At 41.8% G+C, this 24,256-nt stretch overlaps 1 protein-coding gene across 1 annotated transcript in view; it reads right to left on the minus strand.

Moving 5' to 3' along the window:
• Positions 1–17,298: 17,298 nt before the first annotated feature.
• Positions 17,299–24,256, minus strand: part of LOC136863090 (uncharacterized) — a 162,971-nt gene continuing 156,013 nt past the window's right edge. Inside the window, exon 3 of the mRNA XM_067139424.2 lies at positions 17,299–17,473. Within this exon, the coding sequence (XP_066995525.2) occupies positions 17,299–17,473 (175 nt within the window). The remainder of the gene's footprint in view (positions 17,474–24,256) is intronic.

Consider the following 24,256-nt stretch of genomic DNA (forward strand, 5'->3'; position numbering starts at 1 on the left):
TTGAGCACCTTCAAATACCACCGGACTGAATCAGGATCGAACCTGCCAAGTTGGGGTCAGAAGGCCAGGGCCTCAACCGTCTGAGCCACTCAGCCCGGCGCACAACATTTTTTTTAAAATGCTATTTGCTTTACGTCGCACCGACACAGATATATCTTACGGCGACGATGGGATAGGAAAGGCCTAGGAATTGGAAGGAAGCGGCCGTGGCCATAAGTAGGTACAGCCCCGGCATTTGCCTGGTGTGAAAATGGGAAACCACGGAAAACCATCTTCAGGGCTGCCGACAGTGGGGCTCGAACCCACAATCTCCCGATTACTGGATACTGGCCGCACTTAAGCGACTGCAGCTATCGAGCTCGGTCTCAACATTTAAAACCAGGACGTGACGTAGAAGCAGTCTTTATCATGCCGTTAGAACTCAATAACTTCAGTTTCAGTTTGACCAGCTGAGCATCATGGTTGGTAAGAGGCTCATCTCCGGCGCTTAAGGTTATAAGATTGAAAACTGTCGTAATCGGTCAACATTTATTTGTTTAAAGAATCCTTTAGGCACCCTGGCATTTCATAAAACCGCTTATCTTCTAGAAATAAGGTAAGACTTTTTTTTTTTTTTGCTAGTTGCTTTACGTCGCACCGACACAGATAGGTCTTATGGCGACGATGGGACAGGTAAGGGCTAGGAGTGGGAAGGAAGCGGCCGTGGCCTTAATTAAGGTGCAGCCCCAGCATTTGCCTGGTGTGAAAATGGGAAACCACGGAAAACCATTTTCAGGGCTGCCGACAGTGGGGTTCGAACCTACTATCTCCCGAATACTGGATACTGGCCGCACTTAAGCGACTACAGCTATCGAGCTCGTTAAGGTAAGACTTATCTAACAGACAATCCTTTTTGGGAGGAAGCTGAATAATTCAGGTCGGTGGTGACCATGTTGAATTCACGGCCTTAAAACTAGGACGTGAAGCTGACGTTACATAGCGTGCGGAGTACCTGTCTGTATTTCGTTCTACTGTATGTTCTAACGCCTAGTACATATTCTACCTCAGTATCGGAACGTACTAGTCAACTTGCATCATGGCACAGCCAAGCTCAACTGTCATTTTGTAATAAAATGTTATAAGAATCCAAGCTATGCTTAACGAAGTTCATTCCTTTTGTTAGGAGAGTGTGTGTTTGTGCTGTCCCACAACATTACTGCAAATCTCACACAATACACAATATTACCTTCCACAACAATAATACACAATTTTCCCCACATTTCAGATATCACCCACCCTCGTCGGAGGGTCTGCCTCATACGGGGTTGCAACAGGTTAGCAATAACCACACGAAATAATAATAATAATAATAATAATAATAATAATAATAATAATAATAATAATAATAATAATAATAATAATGAGCGAGTTGGCCGTGCGGTTAGGGTCATGCAGCTGTGAGCTTGCATTTGGAAGATAGTGGGCTTGAGCACCACTAACGGCAGCCCTGAAGATGCTTTTCCGTGATTTCCCATTTTCATACCAGGCAAATGCTGGGCCTGTACGGTACCTTAATTAAGGCCACGGCCGCTTCCTTCCCATTCCTAGCCATTTTCTATACCATCGACGCCGTAAGACTTACCTGTGTCAGTGCGACATAAAGCAAATTGTAAATAATAATAATAATAATAATAATAATAATAATAATAATAATAATAATAATAATAATAATAATAATAATAATAATAATAAACTCCTGTTGAATTCGCCCAACACGTTAGTCATTTACACTGCGTTACCTCGAAAGAGACCTTTGTGGAATTCACACTTACTTCCAGGAACGCCTAATGTTGCAGTAATTCAATTTCATCGTGTATTATAGACTATTTCACATTAAATTATTGTCTTGTACAGTTTCTTCTTCTATTGGTTTTACGGCGCACTTACTCAGACAGGTCTTATGGCGATGGTGGAATAGGACAGGGCTAGGACTGGGTTGGAAGCGACCATGGACTTCATTAAGGTATAGCCCCCAGTATTTGTCCGGTGTAAAAGTCGGAAAGCACGGAAAATCATCTTCAGGACTGCCAACAGTGGGGTTCGATCTAGAGACCCGCATAGTCGAGTACGAAGGACATAACGTTGTTGCACCTCGTAATACCGCTATGTGACGATGCTTAGGGGAGAAATACTGACCTGCAGCACATGTATCACTTAGAACGAAAATTCTTTGAGTTACTTCATGCAATGCTGAACCTTAGATAACAGAACCTTTCTGGTCAGAGTTCTAACCTGCACGACGGTAATGCTATGAGGCTTGCATAACCACCATTAGGGGTTGTAATGGGCCGAATCCCTAATGTTTATGCAAACCTCATAGCACTACCGTCGTGCAGGTAGACTCCACTTGTTACTCGCTTCAGTAAGTTTGCATTCTAACCTATTACTGCATAAACAGCCGGGCCCTAATTATCACGTTTAGGCGCAACGACAAGTTAAATGAAATAGTCTGACGCCCGGCTATATAGGCAAACCACCAAACGTTCATGTGAAGCAGTTCAAGATCCGGCGGAGTGTGGCACGGGGGCTGGTGTATGTGTCGTCTTCATCATCATTTCATCCTCGTCACGACGCACAGGTCGCCTACGGGAGTCAAATCAAAAGACCTGCACCTGGCGAGCCGAACCCGTCCTGGGATCTCCCGGCACAAAAGCCATACGCCATTGCATTCCTTTATTTGTCGTTGGATCGTACCGGGGTCCCGGGTTCGATTCCACTATTCTACGTAATAACTGAAACTGGATTAGCTCGAAGACGATCGACCGCAGGGCATATGTTCATAAGGACCTTCCCTGTTGTTTTGATGTATTCTATCCTCCCCGGTTACTTCCCATGTTTTTGGGAAGACCCTGTATTTTTACATTATTTTCTCAAAGAATGTAAGATAGAAGTGCAGTGGATCGATTAGGTTCCATACCTAACACTTTCGGGGTGGAGTTCCCTTCTTCCTGCCGTAAGTAGTATTTTTTCTTCTGCTGTATTTTCACGGTAGTTATAAGAAATATACTTCCTTATTACATCACTAACAGTGTATTTTCGTTGTTTGTCTGCCCGACATATACCACTGTTGATACACAGAGGTTCTGTATATATATCGTTTTCTCGTCAAGGTTACCTCGAATGATAGTCCAGTTCTCTTTAGGAACATTATTTAATCTGGTAATCATGCACACGGTTGATAAGACTGAAGAGATTTGTACACTGGTCAAGTTCTTCCGCCATTACTGATGGTTATGGGAGATTTTTCTCGTCGTGTGTGCGTCCCATACAATTGCCACCAAGTGCGAACGTGGATACAATGGTTGCATGCTGGGGGATTGTAGTTAAACTGATTAACGTTTCTAGAACTTCGGTCAACGGATGACGCGGTGCAACTCAATTCGTTGTGCGTGATCAGCTACGCGTCATGTGTGCCTTAATTGTTGAAGTGTTGTTTAACGTGTGTAGCAGTCAAGTTATAGCCATGCCTAGAAGAACGTTACGTGTCCCTCTTCTTTAAGATGGGTCGCATGGTGGGTCTTCGCGAGGAGGACGGGCACACTGACAGATTGCTGCACACTTAGGTCATGATACATCCGTAGTTTGGCGATGTTATCAATGGTGGTCAGTTGAACAAGCCAAAGCCTATAGACTACGTTTGGGTCGGCCGTTTAGTACAGACGTAGCCCTTAAGATGGTCTTTCGTGGTTTCCCATTTTCACACGGGCAAATGCTAGAGGTCTACTTTAATTAAGGCTACGGCCGCTTGCTTCCCAATTCGTTGTGAAATTGAACTCATATATCGTAAAGATCATCTTTCAATTCAGAGGCAGTTGCTTTCCGCCTGATGCTAAGACTTAATTTCCATCGTTCTTCTGTGGATGATGTCCGACTCCATGGCTAAATGATTAGCTTGCTGGCCTTTGGTCACAGGGGCCCCGCGTTTGATACCCGGCAGGGTCGGGAATTTTAACCATCATTGGTTAATTTCGCTGGCAGGGATCTGGGTGTATGTGTCGTCTTCATCATCATTTCATCCTCATCACGACGCGCAGGTCGCCTACGGGTGTCAAATCAAAAGACCTGCACCTGGCGAGCCGAACTTGTCCTCGGACACTCCCGGCACTAAAAGCCATACGCCATTTCATTTTCTGTGGATAATGCCCACCGTTAACAGGAAGTATTGCGTGTACGAACTTGTACGAGCTACTATAGAGCCAAGCTCTATATGCAGGAGGCGCCTGGGCTCGAGCCCTACCGTCGGCTCTCATGGGAATGATTTTCGGTCGTTACCCAGTTTGACTTCTCTTTACAGTTGTACTGTAGCGAAATAAAATTTAAACTTAAATTACATAACAACAAACATACAGGGAACAATTACACGAAAACAATATATTGCAAGAAATTATACCCTCAACTGTTGATGTATAACGAAAGGAATGTAACTGGTGACATGGTGTCTAAGAGACTTCTGTAATTTGAGCATTCTTCATGGAGTTATATTTCCCTAAGACCAGGGTTCTGAAGATGGTATTCCGTGGTTTCCCATTTTCACAGCAGGCGAATGCTGGCTGTGGCTGTACCACAAATAAGGCCAAGGACTCTTCCTTCCCACTCCTAGCCTTTACCTATTCCATCGTCGCCATAAGACCTATCTGTGTCGGTGCGACATAAAGCAACTTGTAAAGAAAGAAAAAGGACCAGGTTTATTCATTTTATATCGAAGAAGCATGGTTAACAGATCATTTCAACACATATTATTATTAACTGTTTTGTACCAAAATACTTTTAAATATCTGAATTCAAATGTTTGCCATTTTATGAACAAGAAATCAGTGTTTGAACAAATAGTTCATCAACATTCAACATGCGTGTCAGATTGACTGTAAAACATCTTCCTTGCACTTGAAATTGCGTATGGCTTTTAGTGCCGGGAGTGTCCGAGGACAAGTTGTTCGACTTGGCTGAATGGTCAGCGTTGAGGCCTTCGATTCAGAGGGTCCCGGGTTCGATTACCGGTCGGGTCGGGGATTTTAATCGCCTCGGATTAATTCTTCTGGCCCGGGGACTGGGTGTTTGTGTTTGTCCCAACAATTTCCTCTTCATATTCACACAACACAACACACTACACTACCAACCAGCACAGAAACACGCAATAGTGATTACATCCCTCCATATAGGGTTGGCAACCCAACCAACCTGGACCTCTTTTGAGGAAGCCAGGCCCTGCCTGTCACAAGTCAGGACCAATGGTGAGTGATAGAGGAGTAACACCTCTTTAAAAAACCTTGGGTCACCTGCCCCGGGCGATAGTACCTTGTAAGGGGCCCTAACCACGGTTACGGTAAAGACCTCAACGGCAGTGAAGGCGTAAATAAAATTTATTGGTACGGTGGAACTGGCGGAAGGGGCACCTGGCAACTGAGGTTAACAGTAACAACCTACTGCCTTGTAGGAAGAGGAGGGATCCTAAAAAACTAAGGGAACATCACCGACAGAAAAGGCAGCCACCCAACAGGCTGTGAAGGGGCAAACCCCCTGTTGGTTGTGTGCAGGGGTGACTTCTCGGCCATGTAAAAAATAAGTAGTCACGAAAATGTCGAGCACATGTAGAAACCGGACAGTCTCAATGGCGACGACCAAGCGATGGACACGGACTAATGTAAGAATGGATACGTGGAATGTACTGAGTTTAAATAGAGCAGGAGCTTTCAGGAATATAAAGATTAGAATATTACGGTGGTTGGGACATGTGCAGCGAATGGAAGAACAGAGAGTCCCAAGGAAGGTGTTAGTCACCAAGCCCGAGGGAAGCCGCTCAGTGGGACGACCAAGATTACGATGGCTGATGTAGAGACGGACTTGAGAAGACTAGGAAAACGGAACTGGGGAAGGCTGGCCGCTTCTAGAGACGACGGGAGGGGACAAGTGATCGACAAGGCCCAGGTCCTTCAAGGACTGTAGCACCGGATAAGAGAGAAGAGAGAGATGTAGGGTTGGCGTCAGGAAAGGCATCCGACCGTAAAACTGGGCCAAACACACATGTGCGACACAGTTCGCACCCGCGGCCCCACAGGTGTGGGAAAAGCGGTAGAAAAAGAAGAAGAAAAATTGTCCGAGGACAAGTTCGGCTCGCCAGGTGCAGGTCTTTTCATTTGGCGACCGTAGGCGACCTGCGCGTCGTGATGAGGATGAAATTATGATGAAGACGACACATACACCCAGCCCCCGTGCCAGCGAAATTAACCAATGATGGTTAAAATTCCCGACCCTGCCGGGAATCGAACTCGGGTCACCTGTGACCAAACGCCAGCACGCTAACCACTTAGCCATGGAGCTGAACTCTTGCACTTACTGATCCATAGTCATTTGAGAAAACATAAAAGTATGGCATAATCATTTAAAGTAGAAAAACTCACAATGTAGTCATGCACATGTCCTAAATATCTGTAATATATTCAGTTTCATTTTCGTTCAGTATGCATTCGTATCACATAATATATTTGTCCGTATGATTTTACTAATCGCAAGACATGATTTCTACTAAATTAGCGCTTTTCTGAACATATTACGGCTCGAAAGTTGAAGATCTATAGATTGTCTAAAAATACCAATAAAAATGACCTAAAATATAACCAAAAAGGTCCTAAAACTGCCAAACAGGACATAATAATGCGATTCAAATTCATTCATAATTTTAGATTTAATTAACATATTTAGTGTTTTAAAATGTAAAATTCTGCTGGTATGCAACATACAGTGCAAAAACATATCAGTGAAATACTGTACTTTTTCTTTCAGACAGTGTAATAAAAATGTTATAGGCTTTACGTCCCGCTAACTAATTTTCCGGTTTTCGGAGACGCCGAGGTGCTGGAATTCAGTCCCGCAGGAGTTCTTTCACGTGCCAGTAAATCTACCGACACGAGGCTGACGTATTTGAGCAACTTCAAATACCACCGGACTGAGACAGGATCGAACCTGCTAACGTGAGGTCAGAAGACCAGCGCATCAACTATCTGAGCCACTCAGCCCGCCTCACACAGTATATATTTTTAGATTAACATAATTTCAAAAAAAAAGGAATTCCGTGTTTGTTAAGAAAAGTACTTGCAGAATTTAGAGTAAATATTTTTTCCACCTAGAATGAATTCAGAGAAACCGCAGTGGACATCCTGGAAAAATACACTGAAATTAGAATATCCGAAATCATATTTGGCTTAACCGTACCAGGGTTACAGAAATTGTAATTCGGAAAGCTTACCTCAGTTGGCTCTGCAGTATAGCAGTCATCTCCAGGTTCTTATCTCTAACGGATAGTCGGTTTTCAGACAGCATACGTTGCGGAACATCGAGATACTTCCCTCCAGGTCAACAGATGTTAAATGTTCATTCTTGAAGCAAGTGATATCTTGCTCTTCAAAAACACTCACATCAAAATTTTCTCCTTTCAATATTTCAATTATCTTGCACATAATTTGATACCTCTGGATTTTTTCAAGCACTGGTTTCATTTTTAATTCCATTCCATTTTCTTTCTTTTAAGATATGGTTCAAATATATGTGTTTACTAGATAAAAGAAGTTTAAGAGGTGATGGATGAACTAATGATGATTCGAATTGAAAATGAAGAGTAAAAATCTAGTCCAGAGAAGGTAAAGTTGCAAAAAAACCTGTTAAGACTTAAAAAATGGCTAAAAAGGACCAATAAGGAAAAAATCCGGAAAAGGCAAAAAAAGAGCAGATAAAACCCACCACTTTCTGGTCTACAAGTGACCCAGAATGAACATATATCGTGTTGGGCCTCGTCTTCGGACACTCGAGAAAAAAGGATTTTTTCCCAACTTTCTAGCCCTAGTGATAACCTTGCTATAAATCGCCTGTGGAAATTACTAATCACTATGTTACCTGAGTTTTGAGCCCAGGACCTTCAAGCCTTAGGGACCGAGATTGACCAGCATGGATTCCCATCGTGGAATCATATACAAAAATATGGAGCCACGAGCTCTCTTTAAATAACTTGAGTAACTACAGAGTAAAAGTAGTGCACAACTGGTGACGTGATGTCTACGATCTACGAAGCAACTTGAAAACTTGTATTCTCCCTGAGAAGGGAACGATAAGACTGAGGATAAACAGTCTTTTAGAGGAAGATAAGAAGGTAATGCAAACAAGTTCAGAATGTGTGCTTAAGGGTGAACATTATCTCTCTCCCAGAGTCTGTCAGGCACCACGTCACCAGTTGAGGTTCAAGCAAGAAATTTCATGACAACGAACGAAGAGGGAGAAGAAGTAAATAATACATTGAAACAGAAAAATATGTGACAATTACAAAATACTTACGAGTAGTATAATTAAATGTGATCGAAAGAAATTCACTCAGAATTTAAAAAATATAACTTAAAATATTCCCTCAGGTAATTACAACGCAGTCACTCAGAAATTCGCTCGATATTAAAATGTATTATACTACAAGTACTGTAGTACATTAATTACAACTCATCGCACATAAATTCACAGATAACTCAAATGTGCCCCACGATGCAACACTACGATGTACTGTAGATTGAGCGATACAGTGACTTAATACTAGATTAACATTGTAAATACAACACTTTCATTCGGATCACGTAGCTGTGACCGTGCATTCTGGAGATGATGTGTTCGTTGGCAGCCCCTAAGAGGGGTTTTCATGGTTTCCCATTTTCATACCGGGTAAATGCCAGGGAGATTGCCTTAATTAGACCAATCGCAGTTCTCATCTTTGCGCCACCGAGAACTTATCTTAGTTATTCCGACGTTAAACCATTAGCAGAAAAGAAAGAAAAATCACTACCAGACAGAAATTTACACAAAATTCACAGTAAAGTAGAGTTCTTTGTCAGATTTCTTTTACCAAGCAAATAAATTCTGAGTATATCTGCAGTGTAATTAGATCCTGTATTCCTTATTTGCACCAAGAATATATTGTTATCTGAGCAATCAGTTCATAAACCCACGCACGCGATAGCCTAATCTAAGCGGAACATCTAAGGCATGCCGAGAGGTTAAGGGCGGACTTTGCTTTAGATTAAGGGCATGTTAATTTCTGTGAGATGACTGGTGATTAATTACCATGTATTTACCCACAGATCTACTTACTGAAATAACCTGAGTAATGTTTGTTCTCTCAAAAACTCAAGCCACTAACTCACAAAGAAATGCACGCTGATATATCTGAAAGAAATTCCACATGACCCACTCTTCATAACTAACCTTAGCTACCACACTACGAAAGAAGAAGTGAGAAGCCAAATCTGAGTCAGCTGTTCGATCCTAGCTTCGACAACTCACATTCGCTTCCCCTAACGAGGTAACTCCCTCTACAGTACTCAATTACCGATCAACATAGCTCCACGTGTAAAGACACTCATCAGCGTGGCCATAACAATGAACTTGAGCGATGTGGGGAAAAATTCTCTGCCGACCTTCCTTCATAGGTTTGTCCATGGTTCCCCATTTTTTCATGCAATTGCTGGGAAGATGCCTTTACTGCCTAATGCCTCTCTCGGTTAATTACTAATAAAAATCATAAGTATAGATATAACATCAACAATAATAATAATAATAATAATAATAATCTCACTGTACTAATCGTTAACGACCGAGCGACTTGGCTGTGTGAAGTGCTCAGCTACTAGCTTGCATTTTGCATATTTTGGGTTCGAACCCTGCGATCGGCAGGCCTGAAGATGGTTTTCTATGATTTATTATTTTCACAACAGGCAAATGATGGGGCTGTTCCATGATAAAGGCCACCACCGCTTCCTTTCCGGTCATAGCCCTTTCCTGTTCGATAAACGCCGAAAATCTGAGCTGGTGCGAAGATATAATAATATTAATAATAATAATAATAATTTTGTGTGGCTGTTGCAGCCGGAGCAGCCCTTCCGGTCAGGATGGGCGGTGTCTACTGTGTATGGCAAACTACGTGGCGTGCGAGATGCAGGAATGTTGGTGACAGCAGAAACACCCAGTACCCTGGCCAAGGAAATTCATCGTTCACGAGTAAATTCCCATGACCCAGCTGAAAATCGAATCCGGGGCCCCGAAGCCTGAAGAACAAGACTTTTAACCACACAGTTATGGAGCCGGAAAGTGTGACGTTAAACGTTAGCAGACACTATCGTTGGCGGGTTTAAAAGATGTCTGGGTGTCATGAGTTCTTTAACGTACGAGAAGTCAACGATACGAAGTTGGAGCATTTCAACACCCTCGAATGCCCCCGACTTGTGTCGGGATCGAATTCGCTATGTTGAGAAAAAAAGAGCAATAACTGACCGACTACGCCACTGTAGTCAATACATCACCGTAAAGTTGTAAAATGAGTGTCATAAAATGCATCTGTAGTTTATTTGAAATTAACACCCGATGGTATAGTACGTTTCAGGACTTAAACGACACAAAGATAAATTTGGCACTGTACTTTGTTATATACAGACTTGTATGGAATTTAGGATAAATATTATTCTTACCATGACCCTCACGGTTGCCACCTCTTGATGGATGATGCATTTTCGGATTCATTCGTCCTTTGACTCCGTCCACTTGCAGCACCATACAGTAGTCCATTTGTAGCTTTTACTGATGTCTCAGTGGTTTTTTTTACAAGTTGATTTACGACGCACTGACACAGATAGGTCTTAAGGTGATGATGGGATAGGAAATGGCTAGGAGTGGAAAAGAAGCGGCTGTGGCCTTAATTAAGGTAGAGCCCCAGCATTTGCCTGGTGTGAAAATGGGAAACCACAGAAACCATCTTCAGGGCTGCCGACAGTGGGATGCGAACGCACTCTCTCCCGGATGCAAGCTCACAGCCGCGCCCCTAACCGCACGGCCAACTCGCCCGATGGGAAGGCTAGTTCCGGTACGTCACACTAGGTGACCGACTTCAATTGTACGTGTATATACTTTGCACATCATCTATTAAATATACGCACATATATAGGAAATCATATGAGTTTCAACTATTAACAACCAACTTACCTAAAACCTATAAATTACCATCTTCAATCCCTTTCATTTTTAGTACTGTTGTTAGCCATCAGGTGATACCACTCACCGCTCGGCGTTTCACCTGTTGGCGGGGATACGACATAGGCGCACCATAACTGAAGTCTTCCTGCAAGTTTAGATAGAGAGGGACTAAGGTAATGGAGAATTCTGAACAGAAAAAGGACACATTTTAAGTGCATACCATATTTATTTTGGTACATACACCCACCAACAAAAAATAAACTGTTCTCTATAGAATATATTTACACGGTACATAGTTTACTTGGATGCCACTTCATTGATATTTTACACTCAGTCAACTCAATTCATACACCCTTATATTCAGATCTGTATCCAGTTTACTGAGTCATGAAACAGCGATTGAAACACGCAAACATCATTAATACAATCAGAACATGGGACGTCATCTTGGTTCGCTAGGAAGTATTTGTGTTCGATGTTACACGACCAAGTCGAGAAATATTCGAGACTTTACCTCGAATCGTAAGGAGAAAAATGAACCTGGCATTCATTCAGCACACAACAGGAAGTAGCACCAGATTGATTCCTGGTGTCAAAGACGACCTGGCCCACAACTCATTACTCTATCCATCTGAATGATTTGGTGCGAGATAGAAGTTTTTACCTTCTTACAGGGGCTTTCACAGGTTTGCTTATTTTTGTGTAACATTGTTATGTCGTATACAAAAAGGATCTCAGTAAACCAGAATTCAGATGCTCCTTACATATAATTATAACAACAGTAACAATAACAACTATGAAGGTTACTTCATTGCGACGTTACTGAATATTCTTCTAGATCGAACACCTTGTTTGTATTTTTCTGCAGCGCTACGGTACACTATCAAATGAAAACTTGCTGTATTATAATCTTTTTGAACAATATAAGTACAATAAGCAATATTAATTCAGTGAAAATGCAATTGTCTTCACAAGACACAATTACCACACAATGAAACGTATGCTTTCAATTAATATTTAATCATTAAATCTTGGAAATAGTTGTCCATAGTGGCCGGTATAGAATCGTAGATGGCATCAGATTAACAGGTATGTCGTTCATTTGTTCCTCTGGATAAATCTTACATATTCCCTATATATATGTACCCGGTGTGTATATGTTAGGAGTGTTTCGTGGATTTCTGTAGTCTAGTGATGGAGAATGCCTTATGATTATTTTTGGGGACAATAAATTAAATCAAATGCAAAAATTAAACTGTTGGCTGTAATGGTATAATATTCTAAAGCATTGTATATTTTCTTATATTTCTCTCTACAGAGATCGATTTGATACAAGGCTATTGTTACACATTGTTTTCTAAAACGTCGGCTGATTTCACGCACAGGAGTATATTGCTTGACATTTCAAAAATAAATTCAAGGGGAGTACATTATGTTTTGTCTGCTCCATTTTCAAAGTAATATGAGGGCAACGTGAGGATATTAGGAACATAAATCAGATGATGCTGATCTAACCGGGTCTCTTTTTTCAATCTCGTATGTAAAAAGAAGGCTGGTGGACTCGTCTTGTGGTAAAGAGATGTGTGTAAGTATCCGTGAAACTTTGTGCACGTAAAGTTGTAGCTTGTCTGTCCAATCAGAGTTGGATGGGGACTTATTCTCCCTCTTGTAGAAATACTTTCTAACGTTTGGACCCAGAACAATTACATCAGGTAAGTGGAAAAATTATCAGTTGTAAAAATCAATAAATTCGATTTTTTCTGTTCAAATTAACTTACCATACGAGCGATATTACTGTTTGTGTGCCATAGTCACATAGTCCTCTCAGTGTAACTGATTTCCGGACAATTTTGATGCATTTTAATTTTTATAAAGAATCGTGAGTAAAATATGCAATATCCAAACTCGTGTAATATTTCAAATGAAAGATTTTATAGTTTCTTTTTAATATTTCACAACAGTATGTGCTACTATAATCAGTGCTCTAGTTGAAGAACCCAGGGCAGACGTCGTCCCCTAAATAATTTATATTTTAATTCATTTTTATTTTAAATGTGAAAATTATGTCTCAAAGTTATTAAGTCAAGCTGGGGGAATTTAATCCCGTGCCGAATGTGAAGCAGGAGGCGTGATAGCCGAGCAGCATGGTCATTGACTTCTCACAAAGCTGGCCGCGGTTCAAATCCCGGCCAACGAAAGTGGGATTTTTAAAGTGAAATTCACGCCCTTGTGGTTCGGATTCTAAGTAAACCGCTGGTCCCATGGTTATTATCACCATATCAACAGTCGCGTAAAACAAGGATGTTTGCTTGCTTGAGGGTGAAGACTTGGATCGGCAGGAAGGAGACTGACAGATGACACAGCTTGTTGGAAGCAAGAGGCTTCATAAAACGTCGTTCATTTTCATTACACATTGTTATGGGAGCAAATGTATTCATGGTGTGTTCTCTCAAATACTTCCTCCGACGAAAGCGCTGACTATAATTAAGTTTCCAAAGCACTGAAATATGTAAATATTAAATGAAATAGTTCTTAACTGTATGGTCTTGAAAGTGTAACATAATAATGGTCGTAAATTACCACTAGTATATTCCCAGTCACAATATAATTCACTTACAAACGTATTCAAATTATTTCCCAGTGAACAGTACTTATTCAGTTAACTTTGAAGTGCAGTTAACTATGATGTACATCTCAACATTTTCTAGACATAGAATGTTACCACTGAGCAAGTTGGCTACGTGATACTCGTCTTGTAGCAGTAAGCTTGAATTCGAGAAATTGTGGTTTCTAACCCCGAAGTCAGTAGCCATGAAGATTATTTTTGGAGGCTTCTCATTTTCATAGGGCTATAGCTTCTATAACGAAAATCGGTACCCTCCTAATCCTAGACATTTTCCGTCCCAGCGCTGCGGAGAACGTCGCCTTGTAGATAGAATATTCTTGTACAATAAGAACAACCTTCGTCACATGAAGTTGCCAGTGAAAATTTTAGCAGGTGATATTTTTCTGCAGAGCTATCTGTATGAAAGCCTTCTTTCCTTTTGAGTATCTTGTGGAATGTAACGATAATCTGGTATCCCAGATTTCTTACCAGATTTCTTCTGTCAAACCTTCCCTCTAACGGCTTTCCATTTGTATTAAGATCTTGTATAACATCCTTGATAATTCCTTAATGCTGGTGGCCTGTCAGACACGCAAGTTCACTAACATCCCTCCTACACAGAGCTTGTCTTGTGCAGATAGTCGAGGTCTGGACCACTTGTTTCTGCTCAGTGTGTGCTCCTCACTGGTTCTCTCATTCGATTGAAACGTATTGATTTGAAACTCTAATTAATGCCAAACATCACATCATTCGCTTCATCCCTGCAAAGAGCTTGGAAGATTCCAGCATGGCTGTTCATGAATAAGTTCACAACATTTTCACTACCGGAAGTATTCGTCGTATATACTGTACAGCATACCTTCCACGAAGAAACAAATAGCGGGTACAAAATCGATACAACAGTCACATTAAATACTGACGTGACACAGCCAAGTAGAATTCGATAAAGAGAAGAGGATGGATAAAACTCGTGTATTTCCTACTATCTCAATATATATCACATCAAGAAGGAAGTCGTGGGACTAATGGCCGGAGCAAGAGGCAAGATAAATAAGTACAAATATCATCCATGCCGTTGCCTACGCACCACTGAAGGAATCCATCAGGATATTGAGACACTATTTAGATTCACCGTCATGTTAATGCATTCACTGTGAAGTAAAAAACAAATTTCTTTTATTTCTATACTGTATTCCATTTATTTTGTTCATAATTGCTGTAATTAATGCATAAATTTGTTGTACTATTCCGGATCCTTGTGGTCACTTGCTATTTCAGGCAGGTTAATAAATAAATAAATAAATAAATAAATAAATAAATAAATAAATAAATAAGAAAGTAGAAAATTCTTGTTACAATCAAACATTTAACATTTTTGTTTTTGTTTTCTTGTTTTTACAGTTTGTTTTACGTCGCACCGACAGAGATAGGTCTTATGGCGACGGTAATGGCTGCTAAGAAGGCAAATACCTTATGGAAAATATCGGAGTAAATATATATTACATGTAAAATGAAAGTTCAAATTGAGTTTCAGAAATATACCTGCCAAAATATGAAGAAAAAAAATTAAAGTGACCTTTATCTACCTGCATTTCACTTAATTAACGCGAAGATTTCTGTGGGCATTTTACAACCCTCCTTAACGGTTCATGTGGAAAAATCATTTTGACCGTAGAGCTTATATTTCTCGAAAACCTGTGTTTCGAAATGGAGCAACGAAAAAGACCATCATGAGAGTGATCTTATCTCGAGTAATATTTCCCTGACTTCACCGAAGTAATGCTAGGAATTGTATCTTATTTCAACTACTGAGGCCACTTTGCCGATTGTAATCCCATGCAATTACAGGTAATTGTGAATAATTAAAACAGAACACCTACACACGCGAATATTAAGATGCCTCTGGACACTACATGAGACGATTACATGTGTTCAGTATATCACTTTAACATAGTATTTGCACTAAAATCGTATGGTTAAAAACTATTAGACAAGCCCAGAAGAATACACTGAAAGGACTTCTTTAGAAGGGAAATGGACATCTAATAGCCTCATATCGTAAGAAGTAACTTATGTAAATTATGTCAATTATACTCTCAGAAACCAAAATATGGATTATATTTTAAGGTCCGGTTTCATCAACAGTTATTATTCTCAACAAGCGTTTAAATCGTTTCAATATTCGAATTTAAATGTAACTTAAAAGCTTTACAGTCTGTCGAACACAAGTTAAATATAAATGTTACACTATAACATAGCTGTAAAGAAAACACATTATTAAACAAGTGTGTATTTTTATTCCTTGATCAATTATATGTGGTTTTCTTACAGCTATGTTATAGTGCAATATTGAACTTGTGTTCGACAGACTGTAAAGCTTTTTAAGTTACATTTAACTGAGCCGAGTATGGCTTCCTTCTTAAGAAACAGTCGAATTAACAAAATAAATGTGTTCCATCAACAAATAATGTTGACGTTAACAATCTGTTACACTACGTTATGACTTAACATGTGTTCAGTATGTCACTTCAGTAATAGAGGCCTATGCATTTGCACTGAAATCAAATGGTCAAAATCAATTCCTCCCCTCCCCACCCCCCCACTGTTAAATGTCTTGACATTTGCTAACTGTTTCTAAATGGCTGATGTGAATCACGCCTTGGATACGGAATTGCTGTATTTATAGCTTTTGAACAATTCTTCTGATACCGTAAAGGATTTGTGACGTAGTGAATTTTGAAAATATGACCGTCACTTCGTATTCTTTTAGGCCACTCTTACATCAGGATGCCTTCCCAGACGCCAACCCCAAATGAGGGGATGTCTTTACTATTGCGTGTTTGTGTGGTGAATTGTAGTAGTGATGCGTTGTATGTAAGTGAAGATGACTTTAACATGGTAAACTGTACATGGAGTGAATTCTGTGTTATTCTATGTAAGTACTGTAATCTCCTGCTTTTTGCGTCATCCCCGCAGTGAACGCATGCTTGTTCACCCAGTATGTAGTGAGTTCGATTTCCCGTCAGGAAGCCGAGAGCTCTAGAAACGAGATTTAAAATTTTAAAGAGATACATGATTCTGGGACTCAGTCTTCAACGCAAATGAGTACCAGATTAATTCCTGTTGTTAAAGATCGCCATCGATGGCTTTTATTTCCTTACTGCTTTCCCCTTAGGTGCAAGCAATGTGCCTGTATTAAAATGAGAGAGATACTTATCAGTTAATTGTTGTGATGTCTGAAATAGAAGCACAGAATCTAATCGGAAATCAATATGATTATTGAGCACTGCAAAGTAATGCGTCAGGGCGAAGTTTCTTTCCATGTGGCTGTTTCCTTTCACGCTGTGTAACTTATACACTTGGTTATTCCCTTAATAAATATTTATGTGAGCAATTATCTGTATACGAAGCACAGGAGAATATCAGAATTTAGAGTTCCAGTTTATTTAAACTTAATTGCTTTCTCCTCTGCGGTCTTATATTTATCTTAACTCTTCGCAGCAATATCTATTAATAGAACTGGTTGGAGAACTATTTTCTTCTGCTGTTAACTGTATTTAACTACTGTTCAAGATATTGTCGACGAGTGTTTTACGCCCAAAATTTATCAGTTGTAAATACAAGAACTCTGGTCTGTAATAGGAGTAGGTTATAGGAGCTCAGTCGGTAGCGATATAGCGATCCAGTGAGTCCCAGCTGCAACTGTAGTCGATCTGGAGGTGGCCATGTTTGCTGAGGCCGAAGCGGCTAGCTGGAGGTCGACTGCATGGGCAGGGGACAGGAGGATCCTCCAGTACGCTGGCGTCGTCTGAGCTGGGAACTGCGTCACTGCCGCTGGAACACACAAACAAACATTACGTGAGCATGGGGCCTGAGCTCCTAGACATCACTTATCGAGCACGACAAATTACGATCGATCATTCCACGAATTTAATAAGTGTCAACATGTGTCAGCCGCCACACGGGCGACATCAATCACTTCAAAATCCGTATTTCAACTACGATCAGTTCTTCATTCGTAATACAAGGTCAAAATGAATAACAGCAAGGCTATTACAAGACAAACATTACCAGGTAATGAATCATCAGTGAATGCTATAAGGGAGGCCTCTTGTGAAAGCAAACATGATGATGATGATGATGCTTGTTGTTTAATGGGGGCCTAACATCTAGGTCATCGGCCCCTAATGGTACGAAATGAGACGAAATGTTATGACAATTTTAACATCCATAATCCTCCCCTGACCAGAATTCAAAATCGTGAGGATGGATATGAATTTAAAACAATCTGTGGATCTGACCCGCAATGCCCCACATTCCCAGAAACTAGCGTTAAACAATAGTATCACTGACCAAGGAACTGCTTCTAAAGCACAATACTTAATCGATGATGCTTGTAGTCGAGACGGGTCAAAATCCAGGGCATAGGCCCCTCATAATGATACTTATCGCTAGGAAAGTAGAACCATGCTATTTGTCATGTTGCGGTACTAATCAAAAGTAGCGTAGACTCGCGGTATTCCACACATTATGGTACTATTCACAGGTAATGTAATGCGCACATATAACACAGATATATGGTGTTTCGCACCGCTACTTACAGGCAACGCGAACGTATACAGGCAACGCAAACCTATGACGTTCCGCACATAAGTGGACTAACTACAGGGACTCGCAGTATCCCGTGGTGTTCCTCACATAGTGGGTACTAAGCATAGGCAAGGCAGAACCATGGTGTCGCTCATATAGGTGTACGAATCACAGATACTGTAAAATGCATCCTGAGCCACACACTGTCGCTACTAATCACAATCCTATATCGTACCTAACATAGTGGTACTACGCGCAAGTAAAAGCGACCCATGGTGTTCCCTGCGGGATGGTACTAATTACAAGTAGTCTCATAGTTTTAATTTGATAATTCCTTGGTCGCCCCTTTTATTCGCTTCTTACGACAGGCAGGGGATACCGAGGGTGTATTCTTCGTCTGCGCCCCCACCCACAGGGGTTTGAAAGCAAGCAATCGAAGGCTTGAAGTTCAAATTTTCATGTTCATAAAAATATACTTTGAGAGTGGTAACGTTGGAAAGCTTCAAGCTTCAAATCAAGAAAGTGTCTACATCAGCCATTCCAAAACCCCTAGGGGGCCGCAACGATAATCAAAGGAGTCTTCTATAATTATGTAAGTTGTAAGTACACACAATTCATAGACTATTACACTAAATTTAGGAACTATGTCCTCTCGGTTGTATAACATGTATACAGTGTAGCTAACTCTTAATTTGGAAGATGGATGGTACAAGTTAGCAGTGGAAAGAGAAGAAATACTACAAAGCAGTGTAAGTGAGTTAATTGTGAGACACGTGGAACTGCTAGTATCCACACTAAGACCATACTTTCCACCTCTGGTTGAGGAAATCTCGTGGATAAGGAATCTCTTCCTTGAAATGGAACATGAACTACCTTCCCTTGAGGTAGATCAACTATCCGAAGTATCTTGGCAAAGAAAATGAAAAATAAATTGGAATCAGATGGAGCAGCATTTTCAGCTCCAGGAAGTTGCATGAATGTACCACAACTACACGTCTCTGATTGTTGGGTCCATGACATCCCCTATACCATACAATTTATAGAAAGGAAATACTGCTTTTGATGCTTTTGAAGACAACATACTTGTGTGAGTGTACGTTTGTTTTTGGAAAACAGTACCATCCGTCCCATTGATTCAACAACCGCAACAAGTGAAATTTTTCAAGTAAGTTTCCAGATCCAGGCTATTAAAATGATTAGCCAAGAGTCACATAGTTTTATAATTTCTTTGCTTTTATAAAGTATCTTTATGTAAATGATGATAAATTAAACGTTCAAAGAAAATAAATATTAGTCCTAAATTATACGAATAAAATCAAACATGGTATCATTTAAAAAATCTGTTATCTTTGTTTACTGAATGATGCATTATGTTTTGTGGCTAAGGCTTCCTTGCACTTGCATGTGATATGCTCAGGGGGCCTCAGGAACAAAAAGTGTGTGACACCCTGGTCTTCATGATAAACTGTTTATTCTGTCCCGACGCGTGATTGCTTATGTACGGTACTTGTGTTAGTGTGAGGCAGGGGAAACAGAAATTGCTTGGCCCTGACAATTAGACAGATACTCAGAGACTGGAGTGAGTTTGGGAATGATCTGCCGTAAACCACGCCTACGATGAAATGAAATGGCGTGCGGCTTTTAGTGCCGGGAGTGCCCGAGGACATATTCGGCTCGCCAGGTGCAGGTCTTTTGATATGATTCCCGTAGGTGACCCGCGCGTCGCTATGAGGATGAAATGATGATGACGACGATACATTACTACCCAGCCCCCGTGCCAGCGGAATTAACCAATGACTGTTAAATTTCCGACCCTGCCAGGAATCGAACCCGGGACCTCTGTGACCAAAGGCCAGCACGCTAACCATGTTGCCATGGAGCCGGACACGCCTACGATAGCTACAATGAACACCGAGATTCGAAACCCGGATATCCAGTCGATGTATTTCCTTAGCGTTATCGAGCAGCGCACTTCACCTGTCGGTTACGAAGGTAGCTCTTGTATCACATATACAGTCGTATCGTCCTTTACTCTATGCTGTCTCCTGGGCGCGATAGACCAGTGTCATCATCACTGGCCTCTCGCCAAGGTGGTCGTGGTTTAAATCCCAGCCAGTATTCGTGGGTTCTTAAAATTAAAATCACCTTTCTGGGGTTTGGATTCCACATAACACTGGAGGTCTCGTGGCTACGGCCGTGATATCAACAGTCACGTGAGATTACATGGTTACTGGATTCCTTCTATACTGCCTCCTTCTACAGTAATACGCGATAAGGCATGAAATATGATATTACTGAATGAAAATCCACAGCCTGTTTCCAGTCATGCGACCGGGTCAGGAATAGAATGAATGAAGCCCTCATCTAGCGGCGAGAATAAGAATTTTGCCGGATGCCGAAGCCTGCCGCACTCCTCTGGGGCAATGATTAATGAATGACAGATGCAATGAAATGATTTTGGAGAGTGTTGCTGGAATGAAAGATGACAAAGAAAAACGGAGTACCCGGAGAAAAGCCTGCCCCGCCTCCACTTTGTCCAGCACTAATCTCACATGGAGTGCCCGGGATGCGAACCACGGAACCCAGAGGTGAGAGGCCGGCGCGCTGCCGCCTGAGTCACGGAGGCTCTATGACATTACTATTATGAGATAAATTTCAGTGTCCATCCGGAATTCCTTTTGCTACAAGTTAGTCCATTCTCGTTGCTGGCAACTGCTCAACTACATCCTTAGGCCTATTAATGGCCCTGAGGTACCTGTTCCAAACAGGTTCCACACACCTGATGGGCATGGCCACCGCGTTGTCTGAGTGGAAGCACGCTAGATTCCGATTCACGCCAGACTGTGGGATTTTAACCACTGATGGTTAATTCCACTGGCTCGGGGACTGAGTGTTTGTACTGTCGCTACATTTCTTTACAACTCACACACAACACGTTCCTCTACTACATCTACACGCAGTACCTCACATAGCGTACGTTCTCCATCCTTCACGGAGGGTCTGCCTAAGAAGGACTGCACCCAGCCTAGAATAGCTTCACACATGTATTATTATTATTATTATTATTATTATTATTATTATTATTATTATTATTATTATTATTATTATTATTATTATAGGTCCGAGCCCCACCGTCGGACGTCCTGAGAATGGTTTACTGTGGTTTCCCATTTTCACTTCCAGGAAGATGTTGGGTTAGTTCCTATTCGTAGGCCACGGCCGATTCATTCCACCTCCTTGCCCAGTTTCCTTCAGCATCGTTCATTTCACCTTCATTAGTTCCTCAACTGAGGCTAGAGTCAGAAAGGGCATCCAGCCGTAATAACATGCCATATAAATTCATCTCACCTCATCCCCGACCCCGTATCAAGAAACAGGAATATGGGGCAGACATATATTATTATCTGTTCGACTCCATGGCTAAATGTTTAGCGTGCTGGCCTTTGGCCCAGTGGGTCCCGCGTTCGATTCCCGGCCGAGTCAGGGACATTAATTTTGACTGGTGTATTCCAATGGCTCGGGGGCTGAGTGTGTGTGCCATTTTCAGTATTAGAATTCATCCTAGGTTGGGCCCCATCCTCACAACGCGCAGGTCGCCTATACTGTGTCAACTCGGAAGACCTGCACCAGACCTCCCCGGAGGCCACACGCCATTATTATTATGATTTATTATTATCTGATGGATATGATATTTCTTAGCACTAAATTAATTAAGAAACGTGTGTGTACATGTACAAAGAGCAGGACACAAAATTAAACGTCAACGTGAGAGAGATGACGATAATCTTTTTCTCCTGTGTGGAGAAGCAATGAAAGGGGGCACTTATGTGAAGAGCGTGTAGCGAGAGAGGATCACTAAGAATAAATTATCCTGACAGTTAAAAAGTATAGTAAGAATTCCACACAATTTTCAAACTATTAAACAAAGAATGGATCGCGTCGGAAATAACAACAGAATAATTTTATATAGTAATAATATGTAATAGTCCAGTCCGCCTTTGTGGTGTAGTGGTTAGCGTGATTAGCTGCCACCCCCGGAGGCCCGGGTTCGATTCCCGGCTCTGCCACGAAATTTGAAAAGTGGTATGAGGGCTGGAACGGGGTCCACTCAGCCTCGGGAGGTCAACTGAGTAGAGGTGGGTTCGATTCCCACCTCAGCCATCCTGGAAGTGGTTTTCCGTGGTTTCCCACTTCTCCTCCAGGCGAATGCCGGGATGGTACCTAACATAAGACCACGGCCGCTTCCTTCCCTCTTCCTTGCCTATCCCTTCCAATCTTCCCCATTAGTGTTGGCTACTGAATGCATGATTCGAAGCAGTGTATCGATTCATTCAAGTGTCCGAGTGAATCGATTCACAGGAAAGGCGAGCTCACGGCACACGATTCAGCTTACTCCCAGCGGACAGTGCTGAGTGGCGCACTCACTGGACGTTGACGGGGAGCCGAGCTTCCGCTGCAGCGAGACAGTGTATCATGGCACATCAAAAGAATCGTGAACGAGCGCGGCTCAGTGAGACACTTGATACACACGGCTCCTTATCGGCTCACTGGACACGCGGAGAGCCGAGCTTCCGCTGCAGTGAGGCATACAGTGAATCATGGCACATCGAAAGAATCGTGTACGAGCGCGGCTCAGTGAGACACATGATACACACGGCTCCTTATCGGCTCACTGGACACGCGGAGAGCCGAGCTTCCGCTGTAGCGATACAGTGAGCCATGCTAGACTGAAAGAATCGTATGCTATAATGGACTCTCGAGCTCAGCTCATTTGAAAATAATACCCATTTGCATTCACTGTCCTCTTCTTACAGGGAGGTTTAAATAATAGATGGATTTATTTGCAGTGTTAAAAATGTAGTCACAACATAATTCTGAAGTAGCTAGTAAGTAGGTAGGCTATTAAGTTATACTATTTATTAGTTTAATGAATCTTAGTATTATAACTTAGTTGACATTTGACAGTTAAACTCGACTCTAGCCTGCCCTATGACTATGAGTCATGCTCATGTGTCATGACCACTCAAAAGTACCTGTTTTATATTGGGAAGAACGGCTCAGTATTCTCTCAGTTCATATGTCACATCGTTGCACAAGACTTCAATCATATGTGGACAGACGCAATAACAGTATGTTGAATCAGAAAACCAGCGGGCTACTGTACATCTCGGGTAGCCTATACAAAATATGACGATTTAAAAAAAATCCTCAGCTGATAGAAAACTACTTTAAAAAAAGACTGAGCGAGTTGTCGTGCGGTTAATATCGCGTGGCTATGCGCTTGCATTCGGGAGATGGTGGGTTCGAATCCCACCGTCGGCAGCCGTTAAGATGGTTTTTCCGTAGTTTCCCCATTTTCACACCAGGAAATGCTGGGACTGTACCTTAATTCAGGCCATGGCTGCTACCTTCCTAACCTTTCCCACCCTGCGTCGCCGGAAACCTTCGATGTATTAGAGTAACTAGCATTTTTTCTAAGAAAGGAGTTCATAGTATGAAGACCAGATGGCAGCTGCGAGCACTGAATGCTGTTGCTGCTGTCTTACCAGCACATACTACACAGATGCAGTAGGAGCGGTGACCAATGAGCCGTGAATCGGATCACTGTATCGATTCAGTAACGTGAACGGAATCAAATGAATCGATTCAGTAAAATGAATCGAATGTCCCATCACTATTCCCTATCCCTCCACAAGGCCCCTGTTCAGCATAGCAGGTGAGGCCCCCCTGGGCGAGGTACTGGTCATTCTCCCCAGTTGTATCCCCGACCAAGAGTCTGAAGCTCCGGGACACTGCCCTTGGGGCGGTAGAAGTGGGATCCCTTGCTGAGTCCGAGGGAAAAGCCAACCCTGGAGGGTAAGCAGATTAAGAAGACAGATTAAGAAGAAGATAAAACCACAAAAGGTCAGAGAGAGCCAGGAAGAGAATACGTGACGACGACCCACTGAATGGGAGTAGCATGTCTATCTAAGTGTCTCAGAATCTTAGGAACAACCTGAGGAGTCGACAAAATATCATCGTGCACAG

This window comes from Anabrus simplex, chromosome 2 (genome assembly GCF_040414725.1).
Source record: "Anabrus simplex isolate iqAnaSimp1 chromosome 2, ASM4041472v1, whole genome shotgun sequence".
In the NCBI taxonomy this organism is placed as follows: Eukaryota; Metazoa; Arthropoda; class Insecta; order Orthoptera; family Tettigoniidae; genus Anabrus; species Anabrus simplex.